The sequence below is a fragment of the Silurus meridionalis genome, chromosome 17 (genome assembly GCF_014805685.1).
Source record: "Silurus meridionalis isolate SWU-2019-XX chromosome 17, ASM1480568v1, whole genome shotgun sequence".
NCBI lineage: Eukaryota > Metazoa > Chordata > Actinopteri > Siluriformes > Siluridae > Silurus > Silurus meridionalis.
Window position 1 is genome coordinate 17927017 of NC_060900.1, and position 22670 is coordinate 17949686.

Below are 22670 nucleotides of genomic sequence, written 5' to 3' on the forward strand. Positions count from 1 at the left end.
CCAGATCTTTTGTCAAGAGGTACAAAGGCTGGATATAACAGGTTATGTGAAAAGATTGACATGTGAGGTAGCAGATTATTATACTGAATCATGGTACATCCCTCATCACTTAACTGCTCATATAAATACAGAGGACAAGTTCTGAATTATTGCATTATTCCTGGTCCTATTCTGGGTCCATCCCTTCTGGGTGTACTGAGCACATGGTTGCTATCAGTGGAGACATTAAAGCAATGTTTAATCCGATTCAGCTTTAGCTACAAGATCGTTCATTGTTATGCTTCATCTGGAGAGACATGAAAAGGGATGAAGAGCTGAGTATCTTAGAATGGCAGGTTCATCCCTTTGGGACTACCTGCAGTCCTTTTGTGCCACATATTCACTACAAAGGACCACAGTGGTTATGAGGAGGAACTCTCTACAGCAGGCATTTTATGTAGATAAATGCTTGCAAAGTTTTTACTCTGCAGATAAAGCCCGTAATCTAATTGACAGAATGCGCAGTCTGCTTCTTTGGGTGGATTTGATATCTGGCAGTGGGCTACTGATGTACCCTCTGTTGTAGAACACCTCCCAATTGAGGCCAGAGCAACCAGCACAGAACTGTGGCTTCCGGAGCAAAATTCAGACCTACAAGAGCCAGCTCTGGGACTTCGTTGGAATTGTCTTACTGACCGTCTTGAAAACAAACATCGTCGAGATGATTACACTGAACCTACACTGTGAAATGTGTACATGGTACTGGCTGCCCCGTATGGAACTGCTGAAAAAACGACTGCACTAGACACTATATCTGCCAAACTTCACGCGTTAAAACAAGCTCAGATAAACAGCTTTCCAGCTTTTGCTTACCAAAATAATTAATACAGTATTTAGACTTTCCAATCCACTGCAGCTGCAATGTAGGAAAGCCTTTCCCTTTAATTGTAATTCCATGCTTTACCACTAGAGGGACATTCACAATGAAGTCAGGATAAGTTATCTCTATTACGCTCTCGGCCGTGTGCTTAAAAGGCCAGAAGATCGAGGAGCAGCTGATAGAAGATTACACACTGATAAGCTTGTAACATCTCGAATCCCGCAACCAACTGCGATCTATTTTATTCACTGCAAGGAAACCACACTGGCGCGTCCACACTCACTCTTATACATACCATACCCATATACGTCTATACCTACCTAATCACTCAGTGACGTAATAGAAAACCAACTACTCAGTAAAGTTGTGTGGATATAACTCTCTGAGCTTTTACTCTCTAACAGGAGTCACCTGTCTTCAAGGACGATCAAAACCTTTCCGAACTACGCTTCTTTATACAGATCCTGATCTGATCCAGTGCAGAAGTTCAGCTGATCCAGCTCCGGGTTTTCCGACTGTCTTTATTGGCCTCATCGTCTCTCGCAGAGTGCAGGATGGACTAGTGGGAACAGAAACATTATGGCTGCCAATCTTTCCTTGACTCAGGTAATTATGGATTTCCAAATCAAAAGTAACATTTCGTTTCTACATTTGTTGAAAGGGATCGTCGTAAACACATGTTTAAGTTGTCGCGGGTAAATAAGTTTTGGAGTTGGAGGTGCTCGTGGTGTCTGTGAGGTTGTGGCTGGTTACAGTCAGTTGCTTGGGGAAAAGTTTGTAGCTTAGCCTTCAGTCTAATCTTAGAGAAAAGGGCGTTGCTAGTTTGTGTCACTTTTGAAACGGCTGTTTGCCTTGACCTTATTTATACGCTTGTGCAACAGCACTTTACATTAATTTCACGTCTGAAATCCTGACTTTTAACATTGTACCCGAGCACGGAAACCGGTTTATCGTTGTAGAAGTGAAGAGTGTAACTGTAGCAGCACAAGCGGTTTTGTGTTCATTACACCCGCGATGCAGCGGCTTAACACCACGATAAGTCCCAATGAAAAGATTTGCAGAGTGAAAATCATTTTAAGGCAATGTTTCAAACTTTTCGTGTTCATTGGTAAATAAGAGATCAGTGTTATTAACTCTGTTGCAAAGCACAGATTCCGTGGTGAAAAGAGAGATTTTGAATGTACAGCCAGGAGGAAGTGCGGCTCTTAGTCCTGGCTTGATTTCGAGCTCGTCCGCTTTCTAGTGTCCACAACCAAAAATAAAAACTTTTCTAACTGTCAGTATATTAGAAATTGAATGAAATGTGTTTCTTTGTTTTCTTTGTTTTCTTTGTCTGGTAGACTTTCCACTAAACAAATGTGACTCGTGTTTTTTGTGTAGTCCAACTGACTAGCAAGCTAGCGCGTTTACCCCCAGGATGCTAGTCAACACATGCTAACCTCTATCACTTAATTCAAAAAAAAAAAAAAAAGTTTTAAGACAATTGCATTTCTGACGTGTTTCAAATACATGCCAAGTGCCTTCTAAAGTTATTTGTAGTTTCAGCTATGCACAGTTTCTAACTTAAGGTTATAGTGCTCATTAGAAGTTGAACTTGCCTGCAGGGAACTGAATATATAATTGAAGTGTATTTATTTGTATATGCATTGACAGGTGGCACATTAAAGGGGAAATAAAGCCCACCAGGTGTTTGCCCTCCAGAACCGCTTTACTGCTTTTTTTTGTGCATGTTTTGTGCGTGTGTATGGGGTGGTAGTTCAATTGAGTGAATTTTGGTTGATGTTAAAGGCCATGGCATCTGATCATGGCATCATTTTCTTAACTGCTTGATAATGTCATGCAGGTCAGTTGTTAGGAAATATCCCCTCTGATTATGTTTCAGCATTTATTTATTTATGGTTCACCTTTAATTTGTCAACCGTGCATTGTATGTCATATTTACTCAGATTTCAGGAAAAGAGGATGTCATGCGAAAACATTTTTTTGTTTTGTTATATTTCTCTCTCTCTATTTACTGATTTCATTTAGTATGCTGGCTACTCTCCTGAGTATATTTAGTTTCTTTGGAATAAATGCTGTTAAGGTAGCGCAACAATTATAACTTTAGGGCTGTACGCTGGGCGAAATGAAGTAATATATTGCTAGTGGATTTCCTTGCGTGGTTATGTACGTGTTTTTTTTTTTTTTGACTAGATATGCAGTAACTGAAATAAAGATTATATAAAAACAGTCGCAGGTCCATTTTAATCAGTTAGACTGTATAACGTATTCTTGAAAGGTTCTGCTTTTTTTTTTTTTACAGAAAGAAAATGGTTGTCCTTTTTTTTTTTTCTTTTTTCTTTTCAAAATGCTCTCTGCCAGAAACACTTTTGCATGCATCAGTAAGCTCTTAAAGAGAAACTGAACTTCCGAAATCAACAGCTGTGATTCTGTTCAGATGTCAGTCAGTGAAGATCTTTGTAAGAAAGCGATGCAGTGCAGAATGTTAGCATCTCTATCTGACTGTGCTTAGGAGCTATGTGAGGGGTCACAACTACTTGACTTAGTTGTCTAGTGTTTGCAAAGTTATGAATAGTGCCTGTTTTTCATGATTGAACGTAGTCTTTTTTTTTTTTATTTTAATTTAATTATATTTTATCTCATTTACAAATTATGTATTTTCAAATCTGGTTTCATCCAACAGTGTTTCAATTTCCCCATCACCAAACAACTGTTATTAGCTTGCTTTATTTTTTTTATTAAATGAGAAATAAATATAATAGCTGTGAAATTATAGGCTGTTTGGGAAGGAAAATAAATGGCCACTTTGATAATTAGCATTTTAGCATTCTATATTATTCCCCTTAAGGTAAGAAGTCAATAATGTCATCTGACTAACAGGATTCCCATTTTTGCCATATTCAGCTGATGACTGATCACTGTGTGCTCACATTTGTAATAAAAGCTTTCTTTAGTTACCTTTTGTGAGTTTAGTTTTAGAAACACTTTCGAAAAGCACATGACTTTCACAGATACAACACTGTGTGTGTGTGTGTGTGTATATACGATTTAACATCTTAACCTTTTTAAACATCACATCCTGTATTTGAAAAGCAATTAATTTTTTTTTTTAAATGCCTTCTTATTTATGTCTGTAGACCAGAACACTTGTGCAAATAAATAAAGTATGCAAAACAGTTTAGTTGAAATCTTTGTTTTCTTAAAAAGAGGTGTTCAGGCTTGTCCTAGGAAGAAAGATTTCTTAATGGTCTGTATTTCAGACACAGTGGTTTTTGATGGGTTTTTCCCATGCCAACCACTCTGTATAATGCAAATATATACAAGGCAGTCTCTTAATAATAGTAAGCTGAAGTGTTTGTCCAGGTCTTATAGACACCAGTTTGGTGAAAAATCTTTCACTTTCATCAAATGTAGAATTAATTTTGCTAGAAAAATTCAATAATTCTAATAATTAAATCATGCTGATTAATCCATTATGATAAAATATGCTATAGTTAAGATGTACCAACCTATTACTCTGTGTTTCACAATAATAGACAACTGTTATTGATGTTATTTTGATGTAAACAAAATACAGGTTAATTAGTTCTGGGAACAAAAATCAGATGTTGCATATCTGTATGTTACATGTTTTCCCTTGGTAAACATTTTTTGTGTCGACATTTTGCATTGAATGTATTAGAAAGTGGCCACAAATATATTAACATTAAAATTAATGAAATGTTTAATATAAAATATTAAAAAGAATAAAACAGATATTACTATTGATTATGGGCAAAGTTTTCTGATTCAAGCTGTTGAATCATTAGTTTGTTCAAAAGGATGTGCTGTGATTTAATTTAAATATAAAATGCAAATTTGCTTTTAGAAAAATGTTTGTCTGTGATGTTGATTTTCGTTTTCCATATCAAGAGGTTCTACAGCAGGGGATTGGTTTGTGTGAGCTCATTTTAAACCGCTGGAAAAAAAAAAAAATACACCCATACATTCTCAGCTGGTTGCCAGATGTCCTTCCTTTCTGTGTATCCTGTATCCTGCCTGTCTTTCTGACACCAATCAAAATGATGTAATAGTTTATATATATATTTTAGGATTATGTCTGCTATGATGTTCTGTAAGAAGCAAACATTTCTTATTGCATTATTGATAATCATTTTCCCCTCTCTTTTTTTTTTTTTTTTTTCTCCAGCTTTCGAGTGGGAACCCCGTGTATGACAAGTATTATCGACAAGTAAGCTTGATCTTTTTATTTACAATGGGTCACATTTACCACAATGAATACAAGCACATTTTGTTTGTATGTGTGGTTTTATGCAGGCAATTTAGTATCCATGAACAAATGCCATAAATACTGAAACACATTGTATCCTACTCATTCTCCTAACTGTGTATACATGTTCATGTAAAAAGATGGGTGTACTTTTATTTGCACTTGATGGGAATATCATTTTAATTTTATTGTGACTAACGGAAGGGACTTACCAGGACTAAGAATGCAGTTGAGAACATTTTCTGGAAAAGAAATGGACAAAGCAAGCCAACACAAATCCATAAATTACGACGAATAAAATGAATCACTGAGATGTAACAAAAGATTTCATCATGTACACGGAAGACAGGCCAGTCTGTCTGCTCATAGCCTTAAACCATAACAAATGCCTCAACTGTCAGAAGATGAAGTGCTCACTTGTGTTTTACACTGTATATTGTAAAATATTTTTATAGGCATAGCAGTGTGTCAAATTAACTTCCACTTTTGCAGTTCAGCTTTTACCAGCTGTCTATCTGCTGGAGAGTTTTTGATGTATTTATGAGCATAGCTACATGCAGATTAGCTGTGGTGGGAACATAGTTAGCACTTTGCAGTTGGTCAGTATACCGTGAGATTCATTTACATACAGCTTGTATTTTATATATATATATATATATATATATATATATATATATATATGTGTGTGTGTATGTATATATGTATGTTAAATATGTTTCTATATCGTTTTACAACAAAAGAATGAAATGCCTGTAGTAAGAGAGGGATCCACAGATCGTGTACATATCGAACAGCTCTTTGAACCTATCCTTTCTGTAACATTGTCTCTGTAATAAGATGCCTCGCTGAATCAATAATTCATTGAATAAATGATGACCTGTGGTCATGCTATGGCTCAGACTGCTAAATGAGAATGAGACAGCAGGGAGCATAGACTCATCCTAGAAAGGATTTCCTTGAACCGATCTCTGCATCCTATTTAAACAGAGATTTTTCAGGCAAATGCATGCCATTCTTAACATGACAGATAATAGAACAAGACACATATATTGGCCTATACACTGACTTTATATTGCAGGTCTGGTGGAATACAGTACTGTACATTTCACATGCCCATGCCAATCTTTACACACTCATTTCTCTATTGAGAAATTGAGTTGGGTCTAGTAAAGCCTTTAACAACTGTAGCTGTCAAATGAATGTGAATTGAGATGTCAAATATTGTTAGATTCTATAACAGGTTATAAAAGCATGAGGGACGAAGGGTTGCATAGATCTGTGCCTTAATGATTTGCAGTATTGTTATTCAGTAATTGTGTAGTTTGTTCATTTCAGCTTTGTGTTACATTTTTCTGGCCCAGACATTAGCACTGTTAAGTAAGAATAGTGACATACATAGCGTTATGAGTGTGCTGGGTTGATGATGATGCCTGGATGTGTTAGAGATGGACTACTGAAATATTATTATTTAATTTTTTTATTTTTTTTTTAAAGCCTTCTGCTGATGAAAGTACAGTTATAAGATGACATCCCTCTTCTGAACTATGTCTGTGTTTGTGTGCAGGTCGATCCATCTGGCACTGGCCGAGTAGCAGCCGCTGATGCGGCCTTGTTCTTGAAAAGGTCTGGTCTTTCAGACCTGGTCCTTGGCAAGGTAATTGTACACTGCACGCATATAAACCACTTTAAGCTATTAGGCAATGTCTTGTGGGACATGAAGGCTAATATATTGATGCAAACATGCCTAGATATAGCAAAATTGTTGCTCCAAGGACACTTCATCAGTATGTGCTCTAAGGTCACACACTTATTTTCTATTTGTAGTATAATGCATGTAGAAAATCAGTCATTCTCATTCCAGCTTTTCACCATGAAAGTGGATGGTATGTGTCTGTTATTCTAATATAAGAAAAGTACACCCTCTCTTCCTTTATTTAATTAGGGCACAACATTAGTAAATAGGTAATTCTCACCAAATGATATAGCAAATAACTTCAATTGACGACAAAAAAAAATTTATGTAGTCATATTTTTCCAAAGAGCAAACCACCATTTGAAACCAGGTATAAAAATGAAATACACTTCCAAAATTAATAAGGAAGTATTTAGCAAGTGCTACTAAATAGTTTATGGGTTAATGCGATGTCTATTGTTAAAACTGCTATACGAATGAAATTGAATTTTAATAAACAGGATTAGAAAGGATTAAAAAGCAGAACCAATTGGCAGTTTAGAGTCCTGGAGTACTCAAATGCATGTCTACATCATGCCAAGAAGAAAGTACATCAGCCATGACCACACAGAAGCACAAATTACTGTAGTAAAACTTTTATTTTTTATTGTAATTCCATGCTTCACCATTAGAAAATCTACAGTGAACTCAAGTTGTCTCACAGAGCAGACTGCTGTCAAGGACTTTTAGAACCTTTCCAAACCTTTACCATTCTACAGTAAGCGCAATCAAGACAGTTGCCAGTCTTCCCAGTGAATTATTTTCTCCAAGCAAAATATGGTAGCAAGGTTTTGAACTAAATTGACCAAGATAGAGATGCTTGAACATTATGCTTAGCTTTTTGGCAAAAATAAATGATTGTCTGTTTACTTTTGGTTTTCTTTTCCAGATATGGGACTTGGCAGATTCAGAACGCAAAGGCTTTCTGAACAAACAGGTACAGGCTTTCTGAACAAACTCTCTCTTTCTCTTTGATCTGTTGCTGTGAGAAAGACTTTAACAATGTGTATACTAAAGTATGTTTTTATATACGTTGTCTTTTTAGCAATTTTTCTTCGCACTGCGATTAGTGGCTTGTGCACAGAATGACCTTGAGGTTGCCCTCAAAAGTCTTGCCGTGGCTGTGCCTTCACCAGTGTTTGTAAGTCAAAGCTTTGTTTCTAGTGGATTTGCTTGTAATTTTGCTGACATTGCAGAAATTATATCCTTTTTCACAGGACTGCAACCTGTATATGTTCGGTAAGATTTCCTGACTCTTAATTATTTATTTTTTTTTGCTAGCATGAAACAACCAGTCCTCTTCACCCAGCAGGCATGACCATTGACAGTCCATGGGCGGTCAAGGTAAGATCTGATCCAAGCTGTTAAAATTTATATAGCTCATATTTTAAAATATTTAAAATTGATTTAGCTCATAATTAATATATATATATTTTTTTTTCTGTGTGTGTTGGTGTACGTACGAATGTTTGCGGTATAGCCAGAGGAGAAGCTGAAATTTGATGCCATTTTTGAGAGTCTCATGCCAGTGGGTGGCCTGCTCACAGGTGACAAGGTCAAACCAGTGCTGCTGAACTCCAAGCTTCCTGTAGATGTGCTGGGCAGAGTAAGCCGCAATCATTTACTGAATTCATGCTTTTGTTTTGCTAAGGTTCACACAAGCTTACATTTCTCCCTCTAAATGTGGAAGATGCATGTGCGACTTTAGCCTCCAGGGGGCGTTATTTACCAGCAATGTATCCTGATTTCTGCTCATCACTTGAGTTTGCTTGTTTTTGTTCTAAAAGTTCAGACCTGGTTATGACAAACTTACTTAAATCTCTGTTGCAGGTTTGGGAGCTTAGTGATATAGACAGAGATGGAATGCTGGATAAAGACGAGTTTGCAGTGGTAGGTCCTGTGTTAACTTTTACATACCTGTTCTTTGTGTACGTACTTAAAGGAAAAACTTCTCACCCTTAATTAATATGAACATTGGTTAAATATGATCTTGTAGTTTTTAACAGTCGTTTAATCGTATGAGCTTTCTGTAATGGCTTTCCATTTGATTATTCAATGGTTATTATATTGTTGGCTTTAATGATTCTTTTATTTGTAGGCTATGTATTTGGTGTATAGAGCACTTGAGAATGAACCTGTTCCCATGGTTCTGCCCCCACCACTAATTCCACCATCGAAAAGGAAAAAAGTCAATTCGCCCCCTGTCATGCCCCTTCTTCTGTCACCTCCACCAATCAAAGAACGGAGTTCTACTCACTCTGCCGCCCAGACATTACCCGCTAAACCCACACCTCCACAGGTCAGCAGTCCTATAATAACTTTCAAGATGAACATCATTTTAAATTAAGAATAGAATAATGGAAAAAAGGATAGTAATATTTGCTCTTTAATATTCTCTCTTTCATTGTCCTTTCTGTGTGATTCCAGTGGGTTGTGTCTCCTGGCGATAAGGCTAAATATGATGAATTGTTCATTAAGACTGACAGTGATATGGATGGGTTAGTGTCTGGGCCAGAGGTGAGGGACATCTTTTTAAAGACAGGACTGCCCTCTGGTACTCTTGCTCGCATATGGTGAGACCATTCACACAATATGACTCTTCATATTATTAAATGAACACACACTTTCTGATACACAGTGTTTGTGTTTTTTCCTATTCATGATTGAGTGAAAGAAGAGAAAAAATTGCCTTTTGAGACAATTTTGTTGAAATTGATTCTAATGTACAGTATGTGAGGTGATGTACCTTTCTGCATTAGATAAAAAAAAAAGAACATAGTTCAGTTATTGTTGCGCACTGTTTTAATACTTGTATAAAATGCATGTTTGCTGGACAATTCTTTTAGGAATCAGGCACAGACAGTAGTAAGGGAGCTGGGAAGGCATCAAATGCAATAGATGCCAATTAAAATCTGTCAGTGTTCGAACAACAGGCGATTTAAACACCTAGTGTTGATCAGGAAAGTATAAATACTGCTGCTATACAGTCACTCCGTTAAGTAGCAGCAGGGACCCTCCTGGGACGTATACAATAAACTGGTTAATGTTGCAACCCATTTCATTTGTATTGTCTGTGTTATGTTCTCATCTGCTGTAGTTGTATGTTTTTAAAGCATCGTGTAGATGTGATGTTTGGGTTATCCTCATAACCATTTGCAATTCATGCTCTTTGCATCGAACAGGGAGCTATGCGACATCGGAGACATCGGGAAACTGACCAGAGAGCAGTTTGCTTTGGCTCTCTATTTGATCAATCAGAAGCTCTCCAAAGGCATTGACCCACCCCAAGCTCTTACTCCAGAGATGATCCCTCCATCTGATAAGCTATCACGGCAGGTGAGAACACCCCCCCCACCCCATTCATTTGCTTTAACAATGTAATAATTTTTTATATTTAATCAGCTAAAAGATGAAATCAGGATGTAATTGTTTTACCAGTGCACAAAGACAATCAATAACAATTTTTCTAATTGCGTTATCTTTTATATGATTCTTTTTTTTTTTAAGCTTTCTGCTTTGTCTGTTTGCTTTTCTTTCTCATACTGTTAAGACACTTTCAACGATCTTGTGTTTGGCTGTTAGTTTAGCCTCATACAGGATCCCATTTTGTCTTCTGCTTTACACGTTGGGTGTGTAGTGTAATTTTTGCATTGCAAAGCTCTTGTTTTACTGAATATCTAGCTTTATAATGTGTGCAAAATCCTTCATATTAATGTGTACAAATTGCTTATTTAATTGTTTGTATATGTGACTTCCGTTAGCTTAAATATTATTCTCAATCATCTTTTCTCCTTATTAATTTTTTTTCTTTCTGATCTATGCAGAGTAATATCTTGTCATGTCAGGCTGCAGACTTCTCTGCCATTAAAGAATTGGACTCTCTCAGTAATGAGATAATGGACTTACAGAGGTGAGGAGTTTATGTTGTAATGCTGTGTGGATTGTGGATTCCATACGCTGGAATTGTGTGTTTTTAAACTGTTTCTGAATTGTAATTCTTCTAAAGGGGTCATTTTGGCTGTACCCAGTATTACCTTTGAATTTACTGCTTTGCTTAACCTCAACACTTTCAACATTTAGCTTTTAAAAGTACTGGTTTACTAAAGAGGTATTGTTGTGAAAGTCTCAAAATAGAAACGTTCCTATTTATCTTTCACGTAACCACTTGGTGAAGAGAGAAAATGGCTGGTTTCCTTTTTTATTTTACAGCCATTTTAGGGTGGGGTTTATGAGTGTTGTCATCCTGCTTTGAATATTCATTAGAATACCACACACTCCTATGAAATCCTGATCCCTGGCTGTGAGTGAAGGAATAAACAGTGAGGTGTTGTATTAAAGGCAAAATAAATTAGATTGCACACGTTCAGGGCGTTGACATGGCGTTCCAGGGAGCAACAAGTCTCCTGAGGGTCATGTACCACATGAGGGCTTGTGTGGAAGAGGAATACTAGCGAGGGATGCTCATTTGCACAAACATGCACTAAGGTGCAGTGTTTAGGTGTGGGTTAGGTAAAAGGTTTACTTTCTCTACTTCTCTTGTCTGAAACTACGAGGAGTGAGTGAGCAAGGCAACAAGAGAATTGGTGATCGGAATGGGAAGTGCTTTTGATGGCATGTAAAAGGACAATTTGGATAATTTGAGACACCGCAGAAGATGAACTGATTGAGGATTCTTAATCATGGACCCCACCAGCTAAAATGATGCATCTTGTTTGGGATTGCCTCAATTGTTCACGGCAGCAAGGCACTTCTGAAGAAAGGTAAACAACTCATCCTGCTTCTCCATTGCTGAGACTTCACATGCAGGAAACAGGCGTAATCTGCCTTGGAGACTGGAACACTGCACTGTTATTAACAAAATACATATGAGGATGTACTATATCTGTGTGTTATGTGTGTGGTTTATTGGGGGTTTGATGACTCTCATTGAATAAGATTTGTGATTCAGGTGTGTTCCAGGAGTGAGGAACTTTGCGTTGTCATTACAACTTCTTAGTTTAAATTTTTCATGAAAGAGAGGAGTTCCTAAAAAAAAAAAAAAAAAAAAAAAAAAAAAGAATAAAATCAATCCATGAGGAACTATCTTATTTATTATCTTTTAATTAAAACGTGTGCATTTAATCCTATTTTTAAACAATGGGAGAATGCTATAAGCCTGCCTGAAGAGTGCCCTCTCTCTCTCTCTCTCTCTCTCTCTCTCTCTCTCCCTCCCTCTCCCCCTCCTACTCTGACAGCCCCAGACAGCTCTCCGCTCATGTGCATTTCTGGCACCTTTCCCATCCAACCCTTATTATAAGCTCACTCTCAAAAGCTCTCTTTGGCAGCAGCAGACATGGCACAAGAAGGAGAGGCCGTCCATGCAGTGGCCACCTGGCTACCAGTGCAATCTCTTGCTGCAGTATTGAAATACTCTTGTTGGTGTTGGTCTTTCAGAGAAAAAAGCTCTGTGGAACAGGAGATCAGGGAGAAAGAAGAGAGCGTTCGACAGAGGACCACCGAGGTGCAGGTAAGGAGTGTTGGAGAGCAGATACAAGATATAATTTCATTTGTATTGCAACAACATTGTGTATAGATTTGTGTGAAGTGTGCTGTCGACACAAACATGCACTAGACTGATGCCTTCTTAACTGCAGAATGAGTACTGCTTGACTTCACTTTGTTTTACAGTGTGTGCGCGATTGTGTCTGAAAAGGAGTGGGTTTCAAATAACTTAAGGAATGTGCATGGGTGTTCTGCTTGATATAGCAGCAAGTCTTTTGTCTGTTTTCTCTTTCCATGGAAATTGTATTGTTTATGGAGGATTAAAAAAGCAAACTCTCAATTCATTTGTTTCCCTTTTATTAGGATTACGTTTTTGTTGTTTTTTTGTCGGTGTCTCAGTAGAGCTCTGCGTGTGCTCACATCAACAACAAAATAGGTAATGTAAATGCTAAGGCCAGAAGAGTGCTGGTTACAGAAGCATAGACATGAAGTTATGTCACTGCAGTGAGTAAAGATGTGTAGTGTAGTTCATGCTATTGAATATTACACCAATAGAGCATAACATTATGACGGGTGAGGTGAATAAGACTAATTATCTCTTCCTCATGGCACCTGTTAGTGGGTGGTATTTATTAGGCAACAAATAAACATTTTGTCCTCAAAGTTGATGTTAAAATAAATGGGCACGTGTAAGGATTTGAGCGAGTTTGACCAGGAACAAACTGATTTCTGGACGACTAGGTTAGAGCATCTCCAAAACTGCAGCTCTTGTGGGCTGTTCCTGGTCTGCGGTGGTCAGTGTCTATCAAAAGTGGTCCAAGGAAGGAACAGTGGTGAATCGGTGACAGGGTCATGGGTGGCCGAGGTTTATTGATGCACTTGGAGAGCGAAGGCTGGTCCCGATCCAACAGACGAGCTCCTGTAGCTCAATTTGCTGAAGAAGTTAATGCTGGATCTTATAGAAAATTGTCAGAATACACAGTTCATACGTTTGTTTTATATTGGGCTGCGTAGCTGCAATATTAGGCAGGTGGTCATAATGTTCTGCCTGATCAATGTATTTCATCATAAAAATCCCCAAACTTACTGATACCTGCTTGATTCTTTGATCCTCCATTAGAAGTCCTCCATTTTTAAAGTATCTATTTTTTTTAATTTATTTATTTTTATCTGCTTCTAGAAATTAAGGGGAAAAGAGCACACACTCCTCATTAAAGACTGGTGATATATATAACATTTTTTATGTCCCTTTGTGTTATTCTCACTAGTGTGATACTGTAGCTAGAGAATATTTCAGCTTCTAGATTAGATATTTCCTGCCTAGGTTTGTTTAGATTCATTCAGGGTTTACTCAACAGATATTGGCCTTTTATGTCAAACACCTCAACATGCAAGCACTTTGACTTTCTTTTTAGGTTGAAATATATATCGATGTATGGAGAATAAATTTAAAACTTATTTTATTGCCATTAGCATACACATCTTTAAATATAGAAAAATACATAATACGTCAAATATATTTGTCTCCATACATATTAGTTGAACCACAGTAGAAGAAAAAAACACATTGACACAAGCCAATGAAAGCTGGTTGTTAGCCTTAAGTTTAAGAATATCATGTATTCACTGTGCCTGTTCATGCTTTGAAAGGAAGACAAGGTTTTCAGGATGAGCGTGAGATCACCTTTCTGTCAATAGTTGACTCATACCCCTTTTTATCAGCAGTAGCTCTTTTGGTTTCTCATTGGTTAAGATTCTTGTTTCCTTGTGACTCGTTCTAAATTTTGGAGGTTATTATTATCATTGAAAGTTTGAGGTTTTTTAAAGCACAATGGCATTTGCTGTTGCATCACTGCTCTGTTGCATCACTGCACTGTTGAATCATTTCTTTTGCTTCAGTTTTGTCACGTTGTAATTTTTCGGGCCTATATTTTGTGTATGTGGTTAGGACCTGCAGGATGAAGTGCAGAAAGAGAGCGAGGAGTTGCGGAAGCTACAGGCAGAGCGACAGGAAGTGCAGGAAGCACTGGAGAAACTGGATGAACAAAAATTGTTCCTAGAGGAGCAGCTCCAGCTCATACGGCAGCAGTGCAGTCAGGAGAATCAGCTGGTGGGTGTGAAGGAGAGCACTAATGACTCAGCACTGACTGCTGTTTTTAGCTCATACATACGATTCAAATCACAAGTGTTTGCAGGACTGCAAATCCAGACATTAAAGTTGATCTTTATTATGGGGCCTTTACTATTGCATCTTTTTTTTGTTCAATATTTGTTCAAAATTATGTCTTCTGATTAGATCCAGTCTCTGCAAGCAGAACACTCTGAGCAGGAGCAGAGGATAGGTGACTATGAGGAAGAGCTGGTGAGGACACGAGAAGAGCTGCTTTGTCTCCAGGAACAGACGCGTACTCTAGGGGAGAAAGTGCGCTCAGCCCGTGCTCAGCTCTGCCCCCTACAGGACGCTGTTTCAGAATCTCACACACAGATTGCACAGGTTTGCTATCTCCCAACCAGATTTCCGTCTGTTTTTAGTATCTCTTATTTATTTATTCTTATTTTTTAATCTTATTGATTAGTCCACACTTAGTAGTTGTTTTTTTTCTTAAACATGAGTACAATATTCATTAGCTTTGCTAAAGAAAAAGTTTTACTTTATGTACAATTATTTATTTTATTAAACATTAAATATATATTTTGAGTTATTTTCAGTAAAAAAAAAAAAGTAAATAATGCTATTTAGTTGTCACCTGTCAGGTGAATGTCAAGTGAAATCAAAAAATATTTTTTAGCCATTGTTGTGCAATCATATTCTCTGCATTTTATTACAATATATTAAATTCTAATCTAATGTAAAGGTTTTTTGTTGGTTTTATTAACATTTTTAAAACTTACAGTATATATAAAATGTCAAAGCTCATGCCAAACTTCCCCTCTCTGTTTTCATCTTTCTCTGCTTGTTGCTTTGGGTTTGGCTTTATTTCCTCTCATATAAATTGCTCTTTTCCTTTTCAATCAAATTGTGTGCCTTGCATTTCTTTCTATTCATTGAATGTGGGGTTCGCTGTAGATGCAGGAACGACTGGCTGAGCTAAAGACAGAAGAGCGTGATGCCCAGCTTACACGCATTGTCTTAGTAGAGGAGCCTCCTCTTGTCAATGGAACAGTGCCCCCTGCTGAACAGTCCAAGCAATTGCAGTGGCTACAGCCAACAGAACAGGCAACAAAGAAACCAGAAGATGAGGAGGAAGAGGATGAGGAGGAAGATCTGACTCCCACGGAAGAGCCGCAGGAACTGAGAGTTACTGAAGAGCAGCTGGAGGAAGAATTGACAGAGCAGTCAAACAGTCCTAAAGATCTTAAAGTTGATCTTGTGGAAGACCTCTTCACAAACATGATGTCCACATCCTCCACTCTTAGTGCAGCCTGGCCTGATGATACGGTGAGGCATAATGGCTTATGCTTATTTTCCTTGTGTGGTATCAACCTAAAAACTGTACAGCAGAATATGAGGGAGTAAACTGTTTTGCTTTTGTGTTTACAGGAAGCTTCACCTGCTATACTGTGGGAGCCTAAAGAAGTGGAAACGAAACTGCAGACCAGCACCACAAAGGTTAGCTTAGTTAATAGTTAATCAGTAATAAAAAAAAAAATGCCTAACCTTCTATTAATTGATTTGATGAAGAGGTGACAGTTTGTGCTTAAGGACAGTTGGTCTATAGTCAGGAATTTAATACCCAAATCTGAAAATTGGCAATTTATAAATTTCCAGTTAATGATTAGGTTGAATGTTTGGATAATGTATAGGTGGAGTCTCCAGTTCCAGAACAAAAGGAGGAGCCCTCCCAACCCATAACTGCTCCCAGTCAGAACTCTGCCCCTGTTGTCGACTTCTTTCCACCTGATCCCTTTGTTGACAGTAAGACTCAGTTTGTTGCAGGCTTTACTACATAATCGGCTACAAACTTTTGATATTTCTTCCTGGGATTGTATAAAATTGATTATATTTCTCTGAAGGTGACCCTTTCAAGAGTGAAGACCCCTTTGCAAAAGGTGTTTCAGGTGAGCAGCAGCATATATCTGGGTTTTGATGCAGTGTTGTTGTTGTTTTTTTTATTTGTTTGATTTTTAGTGAAACAACACTAAATATTTGTTTTACTCTCCAGATCCCTTTGGTGGTGACCCTTTCAAAGATACAGACCCATTTGCCACTGACTCCTTCTTCAAACAGTCATTCTCAACCTCATTCGCCTCTGAAGATCCATTTGCTTCTTCCGACCCATTCAGCTCAAACACTGGATCTGCAGAACCGGACCTGTTCTCCGCCCACCTTAACAACACAGCGGCACCTGATCCGTTCCCGAAATCTAACACAGTGACAGCAGATCCATTTAGTTCTAGTAGTGGCAGTGCACCATTTGCTTCCAAAATGGATGATCTTGATGACTCTGACCCATTCAGCTCATCAGCCGGTGCGGGGAATGACCCGTTTGCTGGGTCAGAGCTGTCATCAGTGAGTTTATTTCTATCCGCTTTTTGGTTTTGTTTTATTATTTCTGGCATTTTCATTATAGTTTATTTTTAATTTAGGTCTCACTTTAATAATCTGGGTTTCCACCATCTTTGTTTAGAAGGAAGCACCAGCAGTTGCTAATGACCCATTTGCTCCAGGAGGAACAGTCGTAAACGCTGACTCGGACCCTGGTAAGAGCGAACAGACTTATTCCCAAATATCTGACGATTTCCATCCATATTATACATTAATCACATATATTTAATTTGAGGTACCATAATATCCCTAGTATTTACTTTTACTTCTGGTTTAGTCACTCAATTAAAAAAAAAAAAGAAAAGATGGCACTGATCACTCTGACCCATTCAGCTCATCAGCTAAGGCAGAGAATAACCCTTTTGCTGGGTCAAGGGTATGAAAAAGGTATATGTATAATGTTTTTGTGATCTGTGTGTATTTGTCTTTTAGATCCTTTTGCCACAGTATTTGGCACTGGTACTGAGACCTTTGTAGGAGGTTTTGCAGACTTTAAACATTTGGAAAAGGTAAATCTCACTGCTTTTCAGAAAATTGTGCTTAATTTACCTTAATGATCAAAATAAAAAGGTAGTTTTGTTTTTTTTCTTTCCACCAAATTATCAATGAAATAGTGACATGTTTATGTAGTAAAGTATGTAATGAAATATTAAGGTTGACATTTATTCTTGATTCTGTGTTGGTTTATGTGCCTTTCAGTCTAATGGTGCTGACCACTTTGCCACATCAAACACACACAGTAAGAATCTATTTAAGGAAGAAAACCAGTCAGATGTCCCTCCTGCATTACCACCCAAAACTGGCACACCTACTAGACCACCACCACCTCCACCAGGTCAGTCTTTTTCTTGTTCATTCTTTCTCTCTCACACACACACTTAATATTAGTAAATGTTATGTTGCATAGTCAATAGATATTGTGGTGAGAGTAGGGAGCAGGTTGAGAAGAGTCTGGAGAGGTGGAGGTATGTGCTGGAGAGAAGGGGAATGAAAGTCCGTTAGACAGAGTACATGTGTGTGAATGAGAGGGAGGGCAGTGGAGTGGTGTGGTTTCAGGGAGAAAAGGTGGAGGAGTTCAGGTACCTGGGGTCAACAGTGCAAAGTAATGGAGAGTGTTTTAGAGAAGTGAAGAAAAGAGTGCAGGCAGGGTGGAGTGGGTGGAGAAGAGTGACAGGAGTGATAGAAGAGTATCTGCAAAAGGGAAAGTTTATAGGACTGTGGTGAGACCTGCGATGTTGTATGGCATTGAGTAAAAGACAGGAGGTGGAGCTGTTGAGGTTTTCGTTGGGAGTGACGAGGATTGACTGGATTAAAAATGAGCTGAGGATGGAGCCACCAGGAAGGAGGAAATGAAGACCAAGGAGGAGGTTTATGGATGTGGTGAGGGAAGACATGCAGGTAGTCTGTTTCAAAGAGGCAGATGTAGAGACCAGGGGGTATGGAGACGGATGATCCGCTGTGGTGACCCCCGAATGGGAGAAGCCTAAAAAAAGATGATGATTCATCCAATGCGTTATATGGAAAAAAAAAAAGTTGTATAAAATTGTAAGAGTTTAATTTTCTGATATTAGGGTTTTTCTCTTTGAGAACGCATATATGTGTGTGTGCGTGCGTATGTGTGTGTGGTGTTTTACAGGTAAGCGGTCGAACCTCTGCCGATCAGAATCATCAGACTCATTTCAGAGACGTGGAATGGGGGAGTTTTCCTCTCTCCCTGCTAAAGACTCTGTGCCAGACCCTTTCGCTCCCTCTGCCCCCTCCCAAGTCCCGCGCGAGCCTGACCGATTTGCCACCTTTGACAAAGTGAGCACCTCCCCTGCCCCCTTTCCACCTCCTGAAACGCAGTAGCGACATTAACATTTTACCTTTAACTTCTGCTGAGTGGCAGCCTTTGCCTCTCAACCCTCTCAAATTACAAGTTTTATAAAAAAAAAATTATGCTGTTAATATTTTATCTTGTACATCAGTTATGTGTAAAGGTATTAAACATAAAAAAAATATACCTATTTAATTCATGTTAAAAAGAGATTACTAGAGTTAAAGACATTATTTATGCTTCTACTATCAGTGTTACATTCTTATGCCTATACTCTGTTCAGCCCAATCTGTACATTCTCACTAGCAGTGGGTGGAGAGGTGGGGCTGCTTGCTGGCATTTCTTAACTTCATTCATACTGTGTATCCGTTTCTTCCATCATCCATGAGGCTTGAGCTCATGCTGCATGAACATTTACTCTACCATGTCTACCTTACTTTGCTTTGCATGCACTTATCATCTTTTGTCCACCTATCTTGATTGTCTGCTTCCTCTAATATAAGCTTTTCTGTATGAGCTGTGATTAGCTCAGGTGGTTTCTGATTATGGAGTCAGACCCACTGCATCCCATGACTCCCAGCAAGCCCTTGGCACATGCTCTCAGCCTCCACCCTCTCTCTAAGGAAGGTCATGAGTTTCCAATATAACCTACAGAAAGTATGTACAATAAAATGTTTTATGAGGAGGTTAGTCATCATTATGGCTCCTTTTTGTGTTGTGTTTATTTCAGCATTTAATTATTTTTTTGCTTAGTCAACTTTTAGTTCCAATAAACAAATTTCACATTACGTTTTACTTCATTTATATGACGTATACTCTGTCATACTCTATTTAGAGTGCATAAAAAATGCATGGTCCGACTTTCCGAACTTCATTAAAGTTAAGTGTAACAGCATGCTCCTGGATATGGAGGTTTACTCGGTGGTGAGAGGTCAGGAATTGTGGCTGTCCTTGAGCTGGGAAGATGTCTGTCCTCTGTGATCAATCTAACTGCAAAAATCTGTTTTGTATGTTGTAACACTTTGTGGTGAAGTCATTAGTGTGCTCCATATAAACAATGTGCCTAAAGCTTATTTGGTGTATGTGTCGTCCATCTTTTTCTTTTATTGCTGCCTCCTATGTGCATGGACTGCATGCTCAGCATGGTTAATGTGTCGCCCTACATGATTAAACACTTCACGTGTTTTGAAATGATCATTGGTAGAATTTGTAGAATAAAAGTTACTTTTTATGGGTTAGAAGGTATTTGGTTATAAGGGGGAAATGTAAGGATATTAGGAGTCCGTTTGTAGGAAAAGGGATGGGACACAAAATAATTTTCAGGGAATTGTATACAAATCAATCATATTGCTAAAAATATTTTAATGGTTTTACAAACTAATTATTAATTAGGTTTAGAGGAAGTGCTCTGTTTAATTTAGCTCTGAAAAAAACATTGTACAACATGTGCACAGCACTAATCGCTTGCCACAGCTGGTCATTTTTGCATCTGGTTTTTGCATCTAATTGCGTCTACCACTGGAATTCGTCTTATAATATTTACCTACTGCATTTCATGAGGCCCAGTTTAACTCTGATCACTGTGAAAATGAATCAAATTTATCTACTGGCACAATTCATCAGATTAATTTTTGACCGTCTAAGCGTTCGTTAGATCCCTCTATTCAGCAACGGATTTTAGATTTGGTGTTGGAATTGGTGTTGATGCTCAAGTTTTGATACTGCAGTATTGAAGCCTCATAATAAGGATAAAAACACATTTATTAATTTTTTCATATTAAATGGTTTCCTGTTAGGGATTGAATTATTTTAGCTCATGCTTAACTTTTAGAATTTTATCCAAAATATGGTGAAATTTCTCCTGCCTATGATCTGTTCTCATCACCATCTACTCTATTATACATGACTACTACCAACATGATGACCGGTGATGAGAAATTATTTGTGAATTAATGACCAACATGGTTTGTTGTATCACCAGTATCAATTGACTGCCCTTTTGTTTGTTGGTAACATGACATTATTTTCGATTGCTTGATTGTGTGTGTGTGTGTGTCTGTGTGTGTGCATGTGTGTGGAGCAGTACCCTACAGAAGAGGACATGATCGAATGGGCAAAGAGGGAGAGTGAGCGTGAGGAGAGGGAGCGTGTGGCCCGACTCACCCAGCAGGAGCAGGAGGATCTGGAGCTGGCCATCGCGCTTAGCAAATCCGAACTTTCGTGACCTGAATCGCCCTCCAACCACAGTGCCGAGGAAGAAGAGGAAAGGTTGAAGGCCTAATTTTACGGGTGCTGGATTTAACAATCCCACTAGTTATAGTGCAATCCAAATCTCCCCTCTCAGTTTCTCATCCACTACCTGTCAGCACATCATCTCTCTCTCTCTCGCTCCATGTTGCCAGTGACTTTTCTGAAAACAGTGTGGGTTTGGAGGAGGATGCTGTAATGGTGAAGGACTAAACGCAACCTCTTGTGTTGTATTTTGAGTTGTTTTTTCTTTCTTTCTGGTGTTTAAAAATCAGTCATCTTTATATATTTCTTACATGATCAAACATTTGGCAATATGAAGTTTTACACACCTAAGAATTGACAGGTTTAATGTTAATTAGGAAGACCAGACCTTTAAACATTGTAGATTTCATCTGTGTGATGTGATGCTAAAATTGAGCAATGTGATGGTCAGGAGTGAAGTTTCCCTGGATATAAAAAAACTAAATTAAAGCTGAAAAGTTTATATTAAGTGACATGAGATGAAATCTGTCATGACACTAAAAAAAACAATTATGTTTTAATGGAAAGATAGATGATCACTAATGACACCAATGAACGTGTCTGTACTGGAGGCCTGGATTGAAGCTGGAACCCCTGATGGAGATCCTTGCAAACACCTGAATAACACTTTTTTAGGGCACCGTTATCTCAGTAGCTCCTGTGCCAGATGTTTGCTTCATATATGACATTGATGTCTTAAAGATGTCTTCAAAGTTGAAATAACCAGCTTTTGAGGGGTTTGATAGTCCTGTAGTTCTCCTAGCATATGAAAATTTCAGAACTACAATATATACATATCTGTTCATAAATTTGTATGAAAATGTGCATTCACAGATCATATCCTCCACGTATTCGCATAATATCTTTTGTGAGAAAGACACCACTGTTGTCAAAGGCGATAGGATACGAAACAGTATATGTGTATGTGTGTGTGTGTTTATGTATGTTTTTATATATATATATATATATATATATATATATATATATATATATATATATATAATAAAAAATAAATAAACAGTAAGTGGTTGCCAGTGCAACCTACTTTTGGGAAATGCCTTTTACATTTCTATTAACTTATCAATTTCTATAAACCTAAATAAACCTAAGTTGCTGAAGGCTAAAAGAAGAAATGTCTGTGCAATATGTCTAAGACTCGAATTAAAAAAAAGTTTTTCCATCTGGTATCAGGACGGCAATAAATCGACTTTTGAACCACTAAACATTTCTTAAAATTTTGCTTTAATGTTCTTATACAGTGTGTGTTGTGTTCATTGATTTTTCAATTGTTTGTATCTTTTAATTTGCATATTAAGGAATTATGAATGTCTCGTGATATTATTTTACTCAGTTAAAAACTGGTTTCTGTTCTGTAGCACTGGTTTGTATTATAAACTGTACCCTCTGTGCCTGTCCTTTGAATTTGACCTCCAGGCCGTTGTCTACATTTTAACGTCTTAAGTAGCCTTAAGAAAATATCTAACCTTATTGTACAAAAATGCACTTCGTCACTAAGACTTTACATATGAAAGCATTGCTTATGGTGTTTGTATCAGGAAAAAAGCCCGTTTGGTTTATGATTATTCAATTGCCATTAGAGCAAACATGTCCTTTTGATTCAAATTTGTCTATTAAAGTAAGGTTTTATTTTTTTAATTTTTTTTTAAAGAACTTTGTTTTTAGCAAAGTTTAAAT

The 22670-nt window shown here is 37.7% G+C and overlaps 1 protein-coding gene across 4 annotated transcripts; it reads left to right on the forward strand.

Annotated features, from left to right (window-relative positions):
• Positions 1–984: 984 nt before the first annotated feature.
• Positions 985–21438, forward strand: eps15 (epidermal growth factor receptor pathway substrate 15). 4 transcript variants are annotated; one of them, XM_046870751.1, is made up of 25 exons: positions 985–1465; positions 5049–5090; positions 6694–6783; positions 7751–7798; positions 7907–8002; positions 8143–8205; positions 8342–8467; positions 8692–8751; positions 8960–9160; positions 9289–9434; positions 10044–10197; positions 10686–10771; positions 12295–12367; positions 14291–14452; positions 14639–14836; positions 15410–15781; positions 15884–15952; positions 16147–16258; positions 16357–16401; positions 16506–16852; positions 16974–17043; positions 17321–17397; positions 17588–17723; positions 18525–18691; positions 20788–21438. In XM_046870751.1, exons 1-25 carry the CDS (start codon positions 1439–1441, stop codon positions 20926–20928), a joined length of 3108 nt encoding a protein of 1035 aa, XP_046726707.1. In that variant the 5' UTR covers positions 985–1438; the 3' UTR covers positions 20929–21438. The 4 variants fall into 4 exon arrangements, with proteins under 4 accessions (XP_046726707.1, XP_046726708.1, XP_046726709.1 ...); XM_046870752.1 differs by having other exon boundaries at positions 15416–15781; positions 16971–17043; XM_046870750.1 differs by having other exon boundaries at positions 986–1465; positions 16971–17043.
• The last annotated feature ends 1232 nt before the right edge of the window (positions 21439–22670 follow it).